This window comes from Nuphar pumila, chromosome 15, assembly GCF_984573655.1.
Source record: "Nuphar pumila chromosome 15, dmNupPumi1.hap1.1, whole genome shotgun sequence".
Taxonomy (NCBI): domain Eukaryota; kingdom Viridiplantae; phylum Streptophyta; class Magnoliopsida; order Nymphaeales; family Nymphaeaceae; genus Nuphar; species Nuphar pumila.
Window position 1 is genome coordinate 13,916,675 of NC_143263.1, and position 22,393 is coordinate 13,939,067.

At 37.3% G+C, this 22,393-nt stretch overlaps 1 protein-coding gene across 4 annotated transcripts; it reads left to right on the plus strand.

Annotated features, from left to right (window-relative positions):
* Nucleotides 1–194: 194 nt before the first annotated feature.
* On the plus strand, nt 195–20,531 carry LOC149814574 (putative protein phosphatase 2C 52). 4 transcript variants are annotated; one of them, XM_089988380.1, is made up of 9 exons: nt 195–609; nt 1,774–2,061; nt 13,280–13,407; nt 13,511–13,609; nt 13,733–13,891; nt 17,923–18,009; nt 18,110–18,201; nt 19,755–19,829; nt 20,097–20,531. In XM_089988380.1, the coding sequence occupies exons 2-9, from the start codon at nt 1,799–1,801 to the stop codon at nt 20,247–20,249; spliced, it is 1,056 nt and encodes a 351-aa protein (XP_089844506.1). In that variant the 5' UTR covers nt 195–609; nt 1,774–1,798; the 3' UTR covers nt 20,250–20,531. The 4 variants fall into 4 exon arrangements, with proteins under 4 accessions (XP_089844506.1, XP_089844504.1, XP_089844505.1 ...); XM_089988378.1 differs by having other exon boundaries at nt 268–613; XM_089988379.1 differs by having other exon boundaries at nt 477–613; nt 1,779–2,061.
* Nucleotides 20,532–22,393: the final 1,862 nt, after the last annotated feature.

A 22,393-nucleotide genomic window follows, 5' to 3' on the forward strand; every position in this document is an offset into this window, starting at 1 on the left:
AAATTTGAAATCTTAAGCTACTTTCGACCCAGAAAAAAAGATGTAGCTAATATAATTTTATAAAAATTTAAGAATTTATTGGTTGTTTCAAAACGGGTAAAAATGAGTTGTTTGGTCTCCGCCCACGCCCTTGGCCGCGGAAAAAATGGACACGCCTATAGAACGAGTACAAAAGCAAAAAGAAAGGAGTACTAGGATCCAAACCATGCCACGTGTACGCTAACTCATCGTCCGCGACAGGACGCCCCGCGACGCCATTCTCATCTCACTCTAATCATATTCTCTCTCTCTCTCTCGGCTTTCCCCTTCAGCTGTCGCCAGGGGGTGGGTAAACGGTAAACCCTTCCTTTCCTTTCCCTTCCCTTCCCTTCTTCTCTATCGTCGAGAGTATCATTCGATCTCCCTTTGGATCTCCTCGGAATAGTTCATTTCTCTGTTACGATTTGAATCACCGGCTGCTGAAGGTCGGAAATCGCGGTATTTCTTCTGGGAATCTATTCTGGTTCGGATTGGGTTACTTTAGGTATATTTGGGAAGTGCTTCGACGGACTTCCTGATTTTGGATCCCGATTTTCTTTCGTCTCTGCAGGAATAATTGCGGATCTCCTAGTAAGTGAGTGCCCTACCTTCTTTTTTTGTTTTGTTTTTCCCTTTGTGATTCGTAGATGCTTCTTTAGGTATTGTTAGTTAAATCCGTTAAAATTGGCTGGTGTTTTCTGTTTTCTCGGTGTGTTTTTTGTTCGATCTCCTTTGGTTATTCGGTTTTGCTTACTTTGTCCCGGATTAGTAGATCCGATCGAAAATGCGCTGGTTTTTGTTCTGGTGTCGAGAATAGATGGCTCCTGAACAGGGATTTTTGGTTGATTTTTGTTCTTTGTTTGCATGGATGCTATTTGATTCGTGTTGTTAATATCCTACGATCTAGTGAAAAGTCACAGTTGCGACTTGCGAGTTTTGTTTGCCTGCGGATGCGTTTTGGTGGGAAATGCAACTTCTGAATCAATTGTTTAGTAGTAAAGCATCGGCATTTCCGCTTGCAAAATTTTGGTGCTTTACCGGCCGTCGATTTTGGAAGCTCTTGGAAAGCCTGTTTATGGTTTATACATCTTAATTGCGCAATCCAAAACATATTTCCTACTGAAAAAGCCACGTACATCATATCCCCATCTCGAAGCATTCAAAAACGCGTGGAAAACCCCATGGAGCATGCTAACATCGCATTAATGGCATGTGTATGTTGAGTAGAAATAACCACTTTTTCAGATTTCTTTGACCTTTTTTTTTTGTAAATTGGACCCTGCATATGTGATCTACGTGATAGAAAAAGGGTTTTGGATCATGTGTTTGCTATGTGCGAGCAGGTTTTCCAAGAGTTTCAAAAATGAACGGTCCACATTGTACCAAAATTTCATGAGGCAAGAACTCTTTTTGTGATGTTAGAAACACATGATCCAAGACGTGATCCTTAGTAAACAAACCTTGCTGAACACATCTTCGTGGTCAGATTGAGTCGATACAACTTGCAGCTATGATTCCCAGCTCAATACCTCTCATAGCAGCAAATATATATGTGTGCATGCTTGCTTGCTTTTTGCCATCAGATTCTTTTGGATGAAACTCCTTCCCCACCTTATTTCCTCTTTTCGTTCATCACTTGTAAAATTCTGATGGTTGGGATGTGGTTTTCCTTGACAGCTTAACTTTTTATTTATTTTGTTTACTGAGATCAAATAATAAGTTCTGAGTCCTTTGATTTTGTTTCTATTCTGGCAGTGCAGGCCATTTTCATATGATTTAAATGGTATGCTACTCTATATTGAGGCCGGTGACTGTTCATGTGGGCCATTTGGCAAGTCTATTGAGGACACAAGTTCAGACCAGGGGTTTTAGGAGGAATTTGGATGCAATATTTGGGATTCCATATCCTATTATTAATAGAATTAAGGAACTTAAGACAATGATGATCGATTCTGGGAATCCGGTTGAATCTGGAGTTGCTGATGTGCTACCAGAGAAAGAGGATATAATTCACGGTGATTTTGCAAGTGGCGGGTGGAAGAGGTTAAGATGTCTTCAGTTATCTACTTTTTTTATTTTCTTTTTTCATTCATCATTTTGCAATAGCATGGATTATTTTTTCAGTTGAATGTACACATCCAGTGGAATTCACAACACGCTCCTATCTTTTTTTTTCCCTTTTAGTAGGCATTGTTGAGTTAAGATCTATGTGTAAGCCAACATGTTGATATATGTACGTACGTACGTATGTATAAAATATTGCTAACTGTAAGACTTCTTAGTTAAGCGGAACACTTAACGTTTTACAACCATGGTTGCTTTTAAAAGAACTTGCTCTGTTGAAACAACTCCCTCATTTTCTTTTTGTGCATATTTTAGTGCTTTATATTGCATTCAGGGAGTTTTTTTGGTTCTATGAAGTGAATCATTGTTTAAGTGGATTTGAGTTCAGATAGGAGGAGAAGAAGTCAATGCCTTCCAACTGTATGAGAGTTCAAAAAAGAATAGGAAGGGGATGAAGCCACTTCACATGGGTGCGGGTACGGCACAACAATTCCAAAGGATTTGGGTACGGGGACACAACTATATATATATATATATATTAAATACATATATTATAAGATATTTCACATAAATACAAAATTCAAAGAATCAAATTCCAACAATAAAAAATTAATTTAACATTTACCAACCAACTAAACTAGTAATAGCTAACAATGTTAGTTTATCAAATTTCAATAAGAACTGAGGAGCAACAAGCTACAACTAACAAATTACCAATTTAAGAAATAAATCATAAAAAGATAATTAACAATTTCATATACATATTGACCACACTATGTTTCAAGTTCAAAGTTATGCTCTCCTTCTAAATCAAAATCTTCATCATTAACATCTCAAAACTCGGTGCTCTCTTATTTGCAAAGAAATTAGATCATTATGTATTAGATATGTAATAAAACTTGATATACAATTTACAAAGAAGTAAACACAAAAATCAAAATTATAAATTAAAGGTACTCAAAATTAATAATTTTGATACCTATATTCTTCTTTGCGTCGTGAAAGCAATCATATGTTAGAATGCACCAACACCAAATCTTTTGCATGTTTGTTAGTAATCTTGTTTCTTTTAATGTTGTTAATTTGTGCATATATGCTCCAATTTCTTTCACAACAAGAAGATGTAGCAGGCTATGCTAATAGCCAGAAAGCAACATGCTAAAGCAAAGTGTAGTCATTGTTAAAATGTATATATATATATATATATATATATATATTTTCTATGTATATAAATTGAAATACCTATCATGAGTATTTCAGCCATTTCTCATGGTTGTAGGGTCAACCCACTAGGGGTTGACTTTATCTTTTTTTTTTCTTTTTTGTCTTGTACCATATGCCCAACGGTCATATTTATGACCGTTGGGGGCTAGCCCAACCACTAGTTAGGCTGCTCCCTTTTGCTTTCTCTTTGCCTATAAATAAGGTTCTTCCCTACCTTGTATCTTAATGCTTTCTTAAGCATTTTATAATCAAAGTTATATTTTTATCTTTTGTGTTCCCTTTGTGGCTATTTTGTGTTATTGTGTGCATGTATTGTGCTATTGAGTTCATTCTCATTTTATGATTGTATTATCTCTGGGTGGATTAGTGCTTTTGTGCTTCTTTGTATTCTTGTTGAACCTTATGGGGTTCTTTATTGTATTTTCGCTTATTTCATTACATGGCATCAAAGCCAATGGCTCTTGGGATTGTGCAAGGCCTCTCCAAAGATCGTGATTGCAAAGAAAAGGCTCCTTGTTTCTCTCTATCAAGATGGGGAAAAAGAATCCATGATGGTGGTTGCATTCAAGCTAAACGACTCCAACTATTTGATGTGAGCTGCCGCTATGGAGCACCATATCAAAGGAAAGAAGTTATGGGGACATGTGAACCACAACTCACTCTCACCAAAATAAATGGTGACGAAGAAAGAGAGAAATCACTCAAAGATCATCTCATCACGGTGGAGAATTGGGAAGTCGAAAATGCCCAAATCCTCTCATGGTTCTTTAATAGTATGGAACTCAAAATTGCAGCAAGTATAGTTAAATTCAAAAAAAGCATGTGAGGCTTGGAGTTTTCTCTAGAAAATGTTTGTGCAAAAAGATTTGGCACAAAAATATTTTCTTCAAGAGAAAATTTATATGATTAAACAAGGTGATAAGAGTGTGAGGGATTACTATGGTACCCTCTCACTTCTTTGTGATGAATTAACATTGCTTGAGCCTAAGTGGGATGGTCCCGCTATTGAAATGAGGCAAAAGCAACTTGAAGAAGATCTATTTACTTTCCTATTCGGGTTAAGACCCGAATTTGAGCAAGTTAGGTTAAATATCTTGCATAGGACCATTACCACTTGTCTTGATGATGCTCTTGTAGAGGTGTACCAAGCCGAGACCTGACTTGACATGACTAAGGGAAGTGAGGAGGTTCTCGCTATATCAAGACCCAACAACAATGTTAAAGCGTATAAACCTCCTCAATTTTGAAAAAATAACAATGAAGAAGGTAACTACTATAACAAAGGAGGAGGGAAGAAAGCTATTTTTCACTTTTGCCAAGAACCGGGACACATCAAACTAGAGTCTCTTAAGCTCAATAAGAAGGTAGCAATCATTGAAGAAACACCACCTAAAAGGAATGATGAAGCTATCATGAAAGGAGGCGATCTTAAGAATTCTATTCACCATCTAACAAAAGCTTTACATCTATTCCTTAAGACTTCTACGTCTACTTCTGGTGCCGCTATATTTGCCTCCTCTCCTCCAAGTACGCTTTTTTGAATTCTTGACTCCGCTGCTTTCTTTCACATGACTCCTTTAGAATCCCTCTTATCCGAATTCACAAAATCCTTTTATAATTCTTGTGTCTCTACGGTAGATGAAACTAATTTAGAAACTAAAAGTATTGGAACATTTTTAAACATTTTACAAAAAATTCAAATTCCTAAAGTTAGAGTTGTCCCAAAACTCAATTTAAATTTATTATCTATTTCTCAAATTTCGGATTATGGGTATGAGGTCTCCTCATAAAAAAAATGTTGGGTGCAGGATCGCCAGTCAGGGAAGCTGATTGGGGAAGGACATAGGAGGAGAAATCTCTAATACATGGATTTTCTGTTAAAACACACACACACACACACACACACACACACACATATATATATATATATATATATATATATATATATATATATATATATATATATATATATATATACACCCGATAGGGGTATTTTTGTCATTTTACATAGTTGTTTCTAGAAACAACTATTTTATTAAATATGATCGTTTTATTTTTTATTTTTTTTTTTTTAATTTCATTTTTGCACATGCATTGGGGGTCCCACATAGAGTCGTTGGGACCTCCAACTATCATAAATATGCCCGTTGGAGGCTCCAAACAACACTATGGGGAGCCCTCAATGGCTCCTCTCTTTTTTTATTTCTTTTTGTATAAATAGGGGTTGCTCCCCTTTGTATTTGTTAAGCTTCAAAGCTCCTCTCTAATAAATCAATTTATTGTTTTTATTGTGTTGCCTTTTAAAGGCTTGTTGTCTTGTCCTATAGTGGACTTTTCTCTTATCTCTCTCTCTTGTATTTGTCCGTTGTAGGACATTGTGAATGCATTAAGCATTCTTTATATTTTCGCATACTTCATTACATTTTCTTCATCTTTCTAAAGATTTTTTTTTGTAATTTTGTTAAGGAAAAATATATTTTTGTGTGAACTCAAAGATTTGGTCAGCCTATCGTATCTAAGTTGGCTCTTTTTTTGTTTTTGAAAGACTCTTGTTCTTAAGGGTTCATATGTAATGAATGTATTATCGGAAAAATGAAGAAAGTTCCTTTTGGCTATAGAACTTTTATCTCTATCAAACCTTTTGAACTGACACTACGTTTTTTGTCAAAGTTACAATACTAATATTGTTATATTCTGTTATATGTTGATGATATGATTATTACAGGGAATGTCGAAAAGGAAATTAGAGAAATTAAAATTATTCTTCAAAAAATAATTTGATATGTTTAGCCTTCGTTTTCTTAGGTATTGAAGTGGCTTATTCACCTAGAAGATATATCCAGGAATGGAGCAAGCAGCAAAAATTCCTAGTTGTGGGTGGTGAAAGCCACTCACAAAGCTCTACATAAGTAAAGCAGACTCTGCACCTTTCGTATGCTAACATAGATAAAACGAAACTCCATTTTTTTTACTCAACCAATGAACCCAACTAAGCCAGTAAGGTCCACTCCAATGGTTTGAACATTTTTCTATATCTATCAGTCGAGATGACAATCAAATGCCTATTTCCCAAAACTCTTGTATCAAGAGGGTGGAATCTGATAGGTCAATCCTATTGGCAAACAAAGGATCCAGACCACCTTGGGGAAATGTACCAATCCAACGATACTAATGGCTAATGTGTTGAAAATTTTTGTCTTTAATGAGTAAATTATTTATTAATTTTACACAAAAGAATTGTCCAACAGTTTGAGACATCTCTTTTATATAGAATAACAGAATAACAACAATTTTAGACAAATCCCTAAATTACAGGAACCAATAGAAATAAAGATCTCTCTCTCCCAACCTTCCCCCCCCCCCCCCCCCCCCTCCCTCTTTCTCTCTCTAACTTCCCACTCTCTACTTTCACCATGTGTACCATTATATAGGTTAGCAATTTGAAATTTGAGATTATAAATTAAAAAATAATAAAAAATAAAACTACTCCCCTAATTTCTCTCCCCCATTTTCTATCCTTCCACGCACTCTCTCTCTAACCTCCCATTCTCTATCTAAGTTGTCAATTTGAAAAAAAAAACTAAAACTATTCTCGTGTTTTCTCTTCCCCATTTTCTCCCCCCTTTCAAAAAACGTGACTCTCTCTCTCTCTCTCTGAAAACCAGAAGATGGGGAAAAGTTGAGTAGCTTGCATGAAGATAGTACATTTGAGATTATAAATAAAAAAATAAATAAAAAATAAAGCTACTTCCTTATTTTCTCTCCCTCATTTTCTCCCCTCTTTCCAAAAAACGTGACTCTCTCTCTCTCTCTCTCTCTCTCCCTGAAAACCAGAAGATGGGGAAAAGTTAGAGTAGCTTGCATGAAGAAATCTCTAGAACTTAAAATCAGAAGATGGAGATGAGTTGAGTAGCTTGCATGAAGATAACACTAGAACTGAAACTACACAGAGGGAAAGAAGAGTAACAAGGTCATGGGATGTCCAACAAATTAGAGGTGGTCATAAACGGCATACACATTGCGGTTAAGCTTGATTAAAAGAAGAATAAGTTGGATTTATAGGGAGAGTATGCCATCCTTGCTGGAAATGGACATAATACTCTACTATTAAAAGGTGAATGACAAAGCATAATGGAGCTTCTGGTACTCGATAAGTTTGAAGTTTTCTAGCATTTCCATTAAGTGGTTGCCATGATGGAATTTGGTTGAGTAGTTGGATAATGGTTGATGAGGAAGAGGAATATGTATAAACTTAAACAGGAATTGATGCATATGGCATGGGCGCCCAACATACTAGAAGCATGGAGCATAGGTTTTTTCATATTATGATATAAAAAAAATGAGGTACATGGATTGGGCTAGATAGACAGGTAAATACATGATAAGATCAACTTGTGATAATTAATTTTCCTAATAAGATTACACGGTTTCTTTAGATAAAAAGCCTTGAGAACTGGAAAAGTGATAAAGCTTCTATCTTTATCTTCCTTGTCTCAACTTATGGTTAGGGATGGGAAACAAATCGATCAGCTCACATTTTGGCTCAGCTAGGCTCACCTGAAGCTTGTTCATGTTCATCAAATGAGCTCGACAAGACGAGCTGCGAGCAACTCGTATAATGTAGATGAGTCAAGTATGAACAACAGGTGTTCATCTCAATTCGACTTGTATAAAGTGAATACATATATATATATATATATATATATATATATATATATATATATATATATATATATATATATATATATATGTATATGTGTGTGTGTGTGTGTGTGTGTATCACCAAAAGTGCTTTTGGATAGGTGGTGAGTTTGTATGGCTTTGGTAGAGAGTTTGAGGTTCAAATCCCAGTGTTGACAACCACATTAAATGTGGCATTTTTTTTTTGGACGAGCCAGCTCGGGTTCGGCTCACCTGGCGTGGGATCAATTCAAGCTCGAGCTTGGCTCACCTAGACTCGAGCTCGAGCTTGGTCCAGTGATATATGAGCGGAGCTTGAACAAGCTATGTTTGGTTTGTTTGGCTCGTTTACCAGTCCTACTTGTGATAGGTAGGCTTTCCAATAAGGTTACTCAGTTTCCTTATATAAAAGGCCTTGAGAACTAGGAAGCCAATGAAGCTTCTAGCTTTATCTTCCTTGCCTCTTTTGAGAGCCATCTTCTCCATTTGGCTTGATATTGGCTGGTGGATCATCTTGAACTATATTTGGATGTCTAAAGCCACCTGAAAGAAGAGAGGAGGGATTTGAACCATGGATGTAGGTTCTCTATGAATTGAGCCACGTAAGTTTGTTAGTGATTGTGTGTGTGTGTGGTTCCTTTTACTGGTTTTATGGTATCAAAGCTTTAATCAACTTGTGCATGTCTTTGCATGTTTGTGAAGTCTTTGTTTATTTGATCTGTGAATCAATGCAGTCATGGACATCATCTCCTAGCAATATGTCTTTAGTGCCAAAACCTGCAATCTAGTGGAATGCATTTTCAAGTTTGGTTTCAATCACGCTAGATCAAAGTAATTATCTTCTTTGATGCTTATAGATTGAAAATGTGATGTGTATTCAATATTTTATCAAATGTGTGATGGGTCTTTTTCTTCTCCCTCTCTATCTATGCATGGATCGAAAGAAGGCGAGGAACAAACTGTGAACCTTGAATTTCTTGCTTTAAGTTGAATTAAAGCAATTATGATTGAGTCTCTTGTCAGTTAAATCATTAAAATCCCTTTAGCTAAAGAAGTTTGGAATGAATTGTTGTAGAACGATTATATGCCTCTCAATCAAGTCTCAAAATCTTTTAGATGTCAAAATGATCTTCAAACGTCTGCAACGGTGACAAGAGTATGATCGAGTATCATGCCAAGTTCATGGCAGGTTCGTTGTGTGCTGCGAAGGAGCTTGTATCTAAAAAAATGATCTAATGTACCACACACTCAATGGACTCTCTAATGCATATAAAAGCTGTCACTATGAAAGGTGATCCCATCTTCTTATGAAATTTATGATATGCTTTTAAATAAAGAGAAAATAATACAGATCATGGATCAAAAGTCTCCTCAAGAATCAACTGCCATGACCTTTTATAGTCAACAAGGAAGAGATCGTGAAAATCAGTTTAGTAGATGTATTGACAGTAGAATAGACAGGAACCTTGGATGTGAATCTTAGTCACCTTTTCAAGTAAGAAATTTCGGGTTCACAGTTTGTTCCTCATATTTTTTCAATCCACGCATAAACTGAAAGGGAGCAAGGAAAGACTCATCCATGTGTTTAGTAAAATCTTGACTATGCATCACAAATTCAAATATTCAATTTCTAAGCATCAAAGAAGATAATTGTTTCGATCTTAGTTTGATCGAAACAAGACTTGAAAAGTCGTTTCATTGGACTGCAGGGTTTAGTGCAAAAAACACACTTGTAGAAGGAAACAATGTGCTAGAAGGTGGTGGTGATTAAGTCATAACTGCAACTATTCATAGGTTGAACATGCAAAGGTAGACGCAAACTGTAACTATTCACAGATCAAAAAAATAATGATCAATAGGAGCTGATTAAGGCTTTGATACCGTGAATATAGTAAAAAGAACACACACAATTACTCATAAATTTACATGGTTCGGTTCATAGAGAACCTACGTCACAACAAAAAGTATTAAAACTACTAAACCTCACTGCTCTACATCAAACACAAGCGAAAACACCATAAGCACAACCAGCCGGTACTCATAAACCCATGAAAATTGGTTGCCGCCACCTAGTAACCTCTCAAAAATGCCAACAAAGCTCTTCAAAATGGCAATCGCTGCACATCCCAACAAAGATCTTCAAAATGGCAATCACTGCACGAGATCTAACTACCACTGCATCCCTTACTAAAAAACGACCCAAATGAAACTGGATTCACCCTCACAAACCCCCCAAATCAGAACAGGATAAACAGATTTTCAAACCAGGCCAGGTTTTCCTCTATTGGCAGAAAAATAGGAGAAAAATCACAGAAAATCACTCAGCTCCAAATCAAACGAGACTTGATTTGTTGACCTAAAATCCACGCCCAGTGGGACCCCAAAACAAATCCAAGAAATCTGGACAGACCATACCAGGCATTCCTTCTTGGATGATGTCAGAAGGCTCACAAATAAATGCAGAATGAAGCCACCAGAATCTTTTGATAATGTTCAGATTCTCCTCCTCCAAGGCTTTGATGACATTTACAAATATAAGAGTTATGGAGAGAGAAGTATGGAAGGCGCTACAAGCAAGAGAAGAAGAAGATGAAACAAAAGGTTTCATTAGCCTCAAGAAATGAGGGGATACAACATATATTAGGGTCAACCCCTTTACTTTACACAAGAAAGCAAAAGTACCCCTTTAAAGAATGTTATATACAAAAGGATACAAAGGAGGAGTAGCACACACATAACCGGAATATGAAATATTATACATAGCTCTTTAACACTGGACAAAGACTTCCTCCCGACAACTATTCATTTGGAGATGGCTACAAATGGCATTCCCAAATTGGATGGCATTACTAGGCAGACTGAATTATCATCTTGTTTTTGAGGGGCTATTGTGGTGAAAGCACACTACAATTAATCGACATTGCGTATGAGTATTTTTTCAGAGTTATCAAATACGCTATTCTATAGTGGAAAACTGTGCGTGCATGTGTGCACCTGGTCGAGTTCACCCATTATCGCGAAGGGCATATTTATCTTCAAAATTCTTTTCTTAATTACTATCGTTATTCAAACTTGTAGTTTATAAAAACATAACTTTTTCATGGCTATCTTTGAACATGTTAGTCAGAAGTTGAAAAAGGCAAGCAAGGCTTGATCAGGTGCAATCACATTGTACATCTTTTATGTGCTGCTGCACCTGAGCATCTTCCATCTTTCCCTGTCAGCTGTGAGGCCCAACAGAAGATGGTGGGTATTCGGGTACATCAGCACATTTAAGATGTGCAATGTGATTGCACCTGATTTTTTTTCCTTCATTGATTCCCTTCTTTAAAAGCCATCTTTTACCGTTTTCTATTCCTCAACAGCTGAAGCTCATTCAAGGATAAGATACTGAACACATTCACAATCCATGCACATGATTCAACTAATGAATCAAAGTCCACAACATACAACACATTTTAGTTACTTTCACATGACAAGGAGCAACACCTCAAAAGCCTGCCACCTACCAAACTTCGGTGTATGGAGATAGGTAGGAGACCGACATGCACATAATGCCAATTAAGCACACCAGACGAACGTGAAGCTCATATCGAAATCATTCATTAAAAAGGTAAAAAAATCTGATTTCTTCCCCATTCGTTTGAGAACTCCGTGTTTTCTTGCCAGCAGGACTTGGTTTGTTATTTAGATCATGACCACTATTGGCTGATGGATCTGCATAATCACTAGTGGTTGCGATCAGGATCTGTTCGTGCACCAATACAGCATCCTCTTCCTCCATTGGTGACCTTTAGAACCTCTAGCAGTGATAAATTGTGGCAAAACTTTTACTGCTACTGTACTACATGCATCAATAGCGATATATGAGTAACGAGCATGGACATGAAACCGACGACTTCGAAACATACGTGGTAGGTTCGAAGTTGATTGGTTATGTGAGTGCTTTAATGTCAAAGGAAAAAGAAATTAAGACGAAGGCCTTGAGTTCCGAGCATAAATGTGGTGGAGTTTGCCTTTGGGTATATCATTAGTGATGTAGCTTGTTAGGCATAGAGAGAAGTATGGAAGGCATTACTAGCAAGAGAAGAAGATGAAACAAAGGGTTTGATTAGCCTCATGAAACGAGAGGATACAACATATATTAAGGGCTGACCCCTTTACTTTCACAAGAAGGCAAAAATACCCCTTTAAAGAATGTTGGATACAAAAGGATACAAAGGAGGGGTAGCACACACATAACCTTAATATAAAATATTATACATCTCTTTAACACTGGACAAGGACTTCCTCCCGACGATCATTCATTTGGAGATGGCTAAAAATGGCATTCCCAAATTGGATAGCATTACTAGGCAGACCGAATTATCATCTTGTTTTTGAGGGGCTATTGTGGTGAAAGCACACTACAATTAATCGGCATTGCATATGAATATTTTTTTCAGTTATCAAAAATGTTATTCTATAGTGGAAAGCATGGATCCGCGTGCAAAACCTCTCTTTCAAAACGCCTATGAAAGCTATTCCAGAAAATTGCATTTGCAATTCCACATGGAAATTTCTATTCTCTGAAATGAGAATCACAATTATGGTCATCAATGTGATTATGTTATTTTATTATCTTCTTGTTAGATTTAGTAGTTTTTTCTATTCTGTTGACAGTTTGGAATGAAATTTTTTATATAGTGTTGTTTTCACTCTATGGAGATTTAGCATTTGTTTTCATCTGAGCCCTTGACTGGGTTGCAGGGAGAGAGGGTGTAAATTAAAAAAATTGAAAGTCTTGCGTCAAGCTCACAAGAAATGAACGATAAATAACAGCTTGGGGTTAAAAATATTATTCACTGCAAAAGTAGTTTAAATGGGATTGGGGTGGGCCATTAGCTCTTGTCAACAGTTCAGTAGGGCATTATGTGTTCAATCTAATGGTTCAAGGTTTTATGGTCAGAAGTGTACTTGAGTAATCCAAAGTGTTGTAGATTCCATTTCACCTTAATTTGTGACATAAATCTTGAGTAATTAATGTATAGTTTAAGTTTCATGTTATTTTGCATTTGCAGGTTTGCAATTTCTTTGTATTATTATTGTGCACATGGATATTTGGCTTTATTATGCTTTTCCCCCCTTGGGATATGCATTTATGAGAGTGCATGCAAGTACATCTATACTTGCATAAACGCATGTAGATCATATTCTTGTTCTAATGCTCATTTTTTCCTTAAACTATAATCTTGTTCCATTCTATATGTGGTCACTGAATTTTCACCTGTTGTTGTTCCTTTTACATCCACAGTGAAGATGGGAGAATCAGCTGTGGGTATTCAAGTTTTAGGGGAAAGAGAATCAGCATGGAAGATTTTTATGATGTTAAAATATCTAAGATTGATGGGAAAACTGTTTGCTTATTTGGGATTTTCGATGGTTGGTATTTTTGCGCCTTGTTATTGGAATTATTTCTTTTGAAAATTCAATTCTGGACTTTTAACAATTAATTATGTGTTTTTTTTCTCCTTTTTTTATGCAGGCCATGGTGGCTCTCGTGCTGCTGAATATTTAAAGGAACATCTATTTGAGAATCTATTGAGACATCCACAGTTCATTACAGACACAAAATTGGCTATAAGTGTGTCATATTGTTGGCATCCTATTATTGGCATGCATATTGTTTATCATTTTTGTGTGTAGGTGCTGTGTCTCAATAAAAGGCTTGTCCTTTTGCCTTAGACTGCTTTTGTGATATCTGCAGGTGAGACCTACCAAAAGACTGATGCAGAGTTCTTGGAAGCTGAAAGCAATACCTTCAGAGATGATGGTTCAACAGCATCAACAGCAGTGTTGGTTGGTAGCCATTTATATGTTGCTAATGTTGGAGATTCACGTACGGTTATATCTAAGGCAGGAAAAGGTATATTTTTTCTTCTTATGTTTATCATTCATTATGGCTTTTTAATGTTTTTCAGTAAATGAAGATGTCTTGAATCTTTCTTGCATTACTCTCTCTCTCATGTGCACGCACACACACATACACATGTTTTTTGTCTTGCCATACTGCTGGCTAGCTGCTTTTTGTTCACCCTTCCCCTTCTCTCTCATGTGCATGCACACACACGCTTTCATGTTGCCATACTGCTGGCTAGCTGTTTTTCACCCCTCCCCCTACCCCCCACCCTTTGTCCTTTAAAAGCAAGCAGCCTTTTTCATTGAATAAAGATATTGACCTTACTCAATTGACTGCTAAACAAGCAACCCATTTGTTCACGAATTTGTTTTTGAAGTTTGCAATATTGCGGACTTACAGTTCTGTCCAATATGTCACCAAGGAGCTTCACTCGAGCTGCTCTCACCTTTGAACATGTTATTAACTGGAATTCTGACTCTATCTATTTGCCACTGCAGTCCTCTCAGTGCAGTATATAGAATAGTACCCAACTTGTCATTGTTTGGTCATTTTTCTAGATAAAAAAACCAGATGTCTTTCCTACGCCCTAAGCTGAATTTAATAGGTTGCATGTTCGTCTTAAAGAGACAAGAAAAGTAAGAAACAAAAAAGTGGAGCATAATACCAGATGCTCTGGTGCTATACCATGTCTGTAAGGTTTTTGGGTCCTGGGTTGCAGTGTGCAGGGTTACTCAGTGGTCATAGTATATAAACTGTGGTGATCTTTGTATTCTGAAATTATGGGAATACAGTTAGGTTTGTGATTAAAATAGATAACCTGTGTCTATCATCTAGTGTTGTGTGACTTCTATCAAAAGCCTCTTATGTACTATGTACTTCTATTAAAACCTCTTATGTACTATATGCTCCACAATCCCTGTGTTGCTAACTGTGCTACATGCAAGAGCCAGAACTAGGTTAGGCCTAGTTGGATTCAATTTGATCCAGATCTGAGTCCATGGCAGCATATCCACCCCCCCAAAACACCCTCCCTTTCCTCTCCATCCTTGTGTTCCAATAGTTTCTTAAATTGTCATATGCAAGTTTGCTAGTTTTCTTAGGTTCCTGGTTGGTGATTCAAACAACATTATTTCCTGAAAATCTTGTTAGTTAGGATCTTGCTGTTGGAGGCATCTTTTAAAAGTATGTTTTTCGTTGATGATTTTGAAGGGTTGTGACTTACTTTTTGAAGATTTGATGTCTGATTTGAAGGGTTGACTTTTTGAAGATTTGATGTCTGATTAACCCCCTATAGCTATTCCTTCCTTGCAATGATTTATAAAGTGATATTCATTATGTTTATTTGTGGAATCATTTGATTAGTGTAGCTATATGTCTTGATGCAGGTGTTAAATGAGCTGCCATCTTCTAACAATAACATAGAAAAAGTTAAATAAAACATTTTGGTTCGTATGTTGTGGAGACAAAGTGAGAATCATACTATAGGGTGTTGTTGGTCTTTGTGAGATCTCTAAACATGCTAAAACCAAGATTTTTGAGGGAGAATCGTAAAGGGGATGGTTCACGAAGGCATAATTGAGATTTAATCCTTAAGAACCTGGAAAAAAAACTAAATAAGATGAGCATGAAAAAATAATTTAAGAAATTAATAGTATATTACCATTGAAAAGTAGTCAAGACATGATAGGAACCTTTGCCATGCAGATGTTTACATACAACAAAATAAATGCTCATGAGCAAAAAGAGAAAATGATGAAGAGGAGACAGTATTTAACTATGTTCATGGAGTATCATATTTTGGTGTTCATATAACTATTATTTTATGTTTACCCATTGTCATGTTTTGGTGTTCATAGAAATCTAATGTTATAATTACATGAGATGCACATGCTATGTGTAGTATTGGTTATAGAATTTGTGATCCACACAATGAAACTTTTAGAAAGAATGTTTAAGAAGACAATCACCTATTTCTGAGAACAAATTTAACTTTTTATTCTAAGAAGATCAGCAACAAAAGAAATTTCCTATCAAGAACTTATGGAAATGTTCTTAGGCAACTAGTAAGGATGCCATGTTAATTGTTTAGTCCAAACTACTTTTGCATTTTCTATAGATGAAATGACATTCTTTATTTGAGAAACTGCATTGTGTGATGTGTATGTCATACGGAGTGCAAATTTACCGGAAATGCTAGTGAGGAAGATATTGTAATTAATATTGAATATCTTGTAGCATGATAATTGGTTTTCAGGCTTTATTATATAACAAGATGGTGAATTTGATAATGATGATGATAGTAGGATTGTTGCTAGATGTCTAAAGTGGAGATAAGTTGGTAGTGGTACTTAGTAGCATAGTCACTCATATAATCTCAGCTAGGTTTTTCTGGAGTTTTTGTCAGGAAAATCTCAACAAATTCTTAGGAGCCTAGAAAGTGAAAAGTATAAAAAATAAAAAATATAAGATATTTTGATACTGTCCTCCAAAAATGGTTCTTGCTTTCCTATGATTGCTTCCATGATCTGTTATAATCTGGAGGGTGTACTCAAGACCATTCTTTTTCTATACTGGGATGCAAACAGTTCGGATCCAGATTGGGTCGGAACAGCCAAAAAATCATTAAAGTGGCGTACTGGATCCAGTCCGTTTGCATCCCTGCTTCTATACCAAAAGATATAAAATCAACTATAAATATAAAATCTTTATGTAGTCACATCAGTTTTGCTTTCAAATTACTTATCAATACTGCTAGTCTCATTCTAAAGATAGACATAACTGTACACCAGAGTTGGGACTCTGTTGATTTCACTTCTTCAACATACATTCCGACTTCCTTTGCTTTTTCTGATAGATTTGTTCTTGCAGTTTCATTATCCTGTAAAAAATATCCTACGATCATGAATTGAAATGACAATGATAATATTTTTTAACTCTTAAGATATAGGAAAATTAAAATGACAGATATTCATTGCAATAGCCTCAAAACGAAGTGAATAAATATGTACTTTTCTTTTCTGTAAAATATTCCAAAAACTGTTTGCCTTGCTCAACACCTTTTGATATAAAACTACTACTGGAGGAAAGAGCATTGGTGCTGATGAAGATGCACTTGCTTGCCCACTTGAACTGCTGAAGTAACTGTTATTTTCCTCTCTTTTTTTCTGTGATGTTTTTTAGATTGTAGATTGTCTCCAATTTTCTCTCTTTTACATTGTTTGGTACTTGATTGCATGGTTTAACATCCTTTCTAGTTTCACCAGTTAATTGATATTCGAACAGTGTATCCCCCTAAACTACATTCATATTAGTTTTCTTTCATCATTCATTTGGGCATTTGGTTATACCGGCCAATTTGTTTTAGGCCATTTCATGGGAAAGTGCCATGATGGCGCTCCCCACCATGGGTGAAAAAACACTCAAAAGGTACATAGGGAAAAGTCCACGTTGGCCCAAGTGGGCCACCAGCATTTCTCATTTCCCTTGAAAATCAATGGCCAATAATGCATCAAAATTTTCATCATAAAAAATTGAAGTTTCTTTCAAGTCAATTATATCCAAAGCATGTTTCTTAGTAAACAAACCATGGTAAACATCGGTATAAGGTCTGCTTGAGTGAATGATGTCTGCAACTTTGACTTTCTGTTAGATAATATGATACTATTGATAGTAACAACATAGAGCCATGCAATTAGATCTATGTAATGGCCAGATCTGTAGCAAGCAATTCTCAAGAACATAATGTGTGTATATATATATATATATATATATATATATATAGAGAGAGAGAGAGAGAGAGAGAGAGAGAGAGAGTAACCACATAAAAAATGTGCCAATATACTTTTGCATCCTTTCATTGAAGTCCAATCTTGATATGCGATATTGTGATAGCTTTGTGGACAATCCTTTTCTGCATATTCAAAGGTTACATATTTTATATTTGATTAAAAGGGAATTGCATGGGAGATGGAAACTTTCACTCCTTATCATTGTTTTGTTCTTTGCAGCCATCACTTCTCTTTTGTTGTTCTTTGCAGCCATTCCTCTTTCCGAGGATCATAAGCCAAATAGAAGTGATGAGCGCAAGAGAATTGAGAGTGCTGGAGGAGTTGTCCTGTGGGCAGGTAGGTTGTGCATGGTTTTGCAATAAATTTATCGGACAGATTTTCTGGCATAAATTTGCCTTGGCTGTGAGAGGTTTTCCACTGAAAAATGGTCTTATAGGTACTTGGAGGGTTGGAGGAGTTCTGGCAATGTCTCGTGCATTTGGTAACCGCTTATTGAAGCAATTTGTTGTTGCAGAGCCTGAGATCCAGGTTATATGTTGCCTTATAGCAATAGATCCATGTTCTATGTTTCCTTAGCAAATTCTAATCTGAGGTCACTTCACACTATGGGTGTCAACAGGTCAGGTTTGGTTCGGACCCAGGTGGAACCAGACTTGGACCAGATTTTCGCTTATGGTATCGGGTTTGGACCCGAGTTTAATCGGGTCCACTATAAGAAAAATCATACCCGAACCCGATAAGAACTACCTGAACTAAACCCGGACCCTACCCGGTAAAACCATAATTTTTATCATTTTCCATTGAAAAATTGCGGGTCTTAATCGAAACTCGGGCTGGGTTGGGATCTGGTATAAATTTTCACAAACTATACCTGATCCATGTATTAATCGGATCTTTGGGTCCGAATCCGGTTTTAATCGTGTCTACTTATTTATCACCATCTATGTAAATTGGGGTGGGGGGTGGGGCACTTTCAAAAACCTTGGGTGCGGGGGTGCAGCAAATATATATAGAAGGGGGTTCCGGGGTTTACCCCGGTGCGCGGGCGGGGGGTTATAACTTATAGGGGGGCAGCCCCCCCCCACCCCCACAAGATTTTTTTTTTTAATTTTGCAGCCCATTTCATATGGCAAATTAAAAAAAAAACCAAAAATTGACCAAAATGACCTTGGGTGCATTGACCGCACCGGGTGCCGCACCCGCGTCGCGTCGACACGGGTGCGGCACCTGTCTGGCCGAATCCCTGTGACATAGATCACCATACCCGGACCATGTAGGGTTTGGTTTGGGTTCGGGTAAACCAGGCCCGTTGACACCCATACTTCACTCTCCTGGCTATGAGTTCGTCCAGAAACCAATGATGTCAATAATTGGTTTTGAACCTGAATCGATTCAGACTCAAACCTAATTGAGCTGAATCAGTTATTTTTACTTTTAATATAAAATCATTGAAAAAAATTAAAATATTAGAACATTGTAAAAACATTAAGATAATATTAAAAATATTAAGGTATTAAAGATCGGCTGAGGGCTGAATTGACTCTTATCAAATCGATTTTGGGCCGATTCACATAGATACTGACTACAGTGTCAGATACAGTTGGTGGTGTGGACTTTGCAAGAAATAAATGAGTGACTAAAACAAATGAAAATGAACTAATAAACAAAGAAAAAAAACCCAGCCTGAAATACTGGAGCCCGGAATTGTGATTGCAGGTACTGCAATTGGAAGTGGGCCTAGGCCCAAACCCAGTATGAGCCACGTTTTTCCCACGTTTTTCCCTTAGGTCCGAGCACTTGGTGTTTGGCCAAAGCCTGGTGCTTGTCCACCTGCTGCTTGGACTTGGCTGAGTGGGCTTGATTTTGCTAACTGTAGATGACTGCAAAGTCTCGCTGAGCTGTTGAAAGCCTTTAGTCTGATTAGTTTCACTCAAAGCTATATAGGGGCCAATTTTTGTTTAGTTTCAAGAAATGTAAAGTTTCTAATTGCTTGACATCGCTGTGCTTCAATGTTCGGTTATTGATATATGGACCTTCCAAAAATTTTGGACAGTTGACTGATATTCTGCATCCAAATGTAGGAAGCAAATGTTGACAAGGAGCTGGAATTTCTGGTAATCGCCAGCGATGGACTTTGGGATGTAGTCCCAAATGAGGTGAGTATACCTTTCTATCCTGCTGCTCCTTCCGGTTGCAAGTGGCTTCCTCCCATATTCTTGGAGCGCCCTACCTCGCAAGATTCAGGGTGTCATACTGTTACATGTTTTGTCATAAATGTCTAGTATTTTTTATTCCCCAAATCAGATTCAGCTTTTTTATAGTTTTGAGATGGTGGCGTTGATTTGAAGTTTGGCCTGCCTGAACTGATTTTGAGTACTTTGAAGATTCTCTCTCATTTGATTGGTTCCTGCTGCCTAAATCAGGATGCAGTATCGCTGGTGAGGACAGTTGAAGAACCAGAACAAGCAGCTCGAAAGTTGACACAGACTGCTTTTACCCGAGGCAGTGCAGATAACATCACCTGTGTTGTGGTCAGATTCCACCACGATACGATCGATTCTGCCAATTCCGGGTAGCACTTGTGTGCCCCCGCTTTCGAGTTTTGTGCCTGCAGATTGTTGAGGTCAAGGTGCTTTGTACCCTCGAGGGCATGCTTGGGCATAGGGTCAAGGTCTGTGTTCATCTCTTGTATAAGTGGCGCCCGCTGGGGCCATAACTTTGCTTTGCTTCCCTTTTCTTTTTAGCCGTTTTCTCCCTCCTTTTAGGATTTCATTCTGTTTTATTTGTGCGACAAATCCAACTCATATTATCTTGGAGTTAATTAACGCGTCGATCTCAATACAAATTTAAAATCTTAATCAGTCTTTTATCAAGGGTTATTTGCAAGAACACATTATTTACCACTGATTCAGTTGCAAAAGAATTGCTTGATGTTCCTGTCTTACCCTGATTAATTTAATTAGTATTTGGATAGCTTTGCGACAAATATTATGTTTTCGTATAAAAAATGTCAATTATGTTTTTTACTGTATAAATGTGATCGAATCACCATATTCTCCCACTACCATTGTCTGATAACCGTCATGTTACTATAAGTATTCTACATTAAGTCGGGAGTTTGTTGGTTCTGTTTGTGATTTATCTGGTTATGATGTTTTGCAAATGTTTGTTTTGGAGTCTGAGGAAGTGGGCCTTAGCCTTCAGGTACCTAGTCAACGACATTTAAAGCGTGTTTGACATGCTGAACTAACGCAGCTCGGATATGCGGGCTAGCAGTGTTTTGTCCAGAATATGCCGTGGCTGGCATGTCCTGTCTGTTCAAAATGAACGTGATTGGCCAAAGCAGCTTGTTAGAAGCAGATCAGGTCATGCTGAACATGAGCGTTTTTGCTCATGCCGACATCGTGGCCTTCTGTTTGCATTTTGGATGAATGATGAATGCCATGTGGTTTTGTTGACTTTTGAGCTTTTTAAAATGCAAATCGGATGGCCACGATGTCAGCATGAGCAAAAACGCTCATGTTCAGCATGACCTGATCTGATTCTGGTGGTGAGGGCCAGTGGCGTAGCTAGGATTCATGTGAGCGGGGGGGGGGGGGGGGGCAAACAAGGGTGTAGCAAAAAAAAATTTGTGTGATAGTAGGGGGTTTGGGGGCAGTGCCCCCGAAAAAAAATTGAGATAAAATAAAAAATGGCTATAATTATTAATAAAAAACTATTTCATATGGACGAATCAAACTATTTGCTGCAGTCAGGGCTGGGCTACAAAAATGGATAAAAATCTATTTCATATGGAATCAGGGCTGGGCTAGGACTGGGCTTGGCGAGGGTGGGCATTGTGTTGTGTGTCCCCGTTGCGTGGGATTGTCCCGCGTATCAAACGCTCTTTAGCTGGTATTATCTTAAAGCTTATAAAACCGTTTATTGGTCTTTGATTTGCCTAAAATGAGGTCTCAACGTTACTATTCCCCAATAAGGAAAAAACGGTCTCGAACAGAAACAGGCAATAAAAAAATGGCAAAAGGTCATGGCCTGCTATGATATGCCAAAAAGTGATTAAGGCTCTGTTTGGGAGCCATAGTTGAGAGCGGTGGTGATGGGTGATTTGCGCCATCCATTGGGACTTGGGAACACCGTTTTGGGAGGCGAGATGTAGTTGAGAGCTGCGTTGAGAAGGGGAGACCACATAAAAAAAGAGTGGATTTTGTCAAATCCAACGATTTGGTCGCCCCTGTCATCACCCGTTCCAACAACGGCCCCTAAAATGGCAGTTGATGGACAAAGACACGTGTGAATCAAAATTACGCCTTTTCTCGAGGCATGATAGTTGGGAAATTGGTGGAAGCGGACACAAATTACTCGTCATCGTGTCTGGTCATGGTTGATGGAAATATCATTTTGCTGGATCAAGAAAGGAAGCATGATTATATCCAGTTATGATATATAAAGACTTTAAAGGGAGATTAAATAATAGATAAGATAAACCATTAAATAACACTTAGGGAAGTTAGTAGGGTGAATATGAGAGAGACAGAGAGTGTGTGTTTGGCTACCACTTAGGGTGATAATTAGCTTTTCAGGTCTACACTCTTTTAGTTTTTTTGGAACCTTAAAATTTTAAATTGAAAAAGCGATAGTGTTTGGCTACAATTTGCTTGTTTGATAACTTATTTAAAATCTCTCTCTCTCTCTCTCTGTCTCATATTTGAGAATGTTAGGA

What these genes read in the sequence shown, in the direction of transcription:
- LOC149814574 (XM_089988380.1), top strand. Translation starts at nt 1,799, where the DNA reads ATGGTATGCTACTCTATATTGAGGCCGGTGACTGTTCATGTGGGCCAT. An exon ending in GCAAGTGGCGGGTGGAAGAG is followed by an intron (nt 2,062 to 13,279) that starts GTTAAGATGTCT and finishes TTACATCCACAG; the next exon opens with TGAAGATGGGAGAATCAGCT. An exon ending in TATATCTAAGGCAGGAAAAG is followed by an intron (nt 13,892 to 17,922) that starts GTATATTTTTTC and finishes TGTTCTTTGCAG; the next exon opens with CCATTCCTCTTTCCGAGGAT.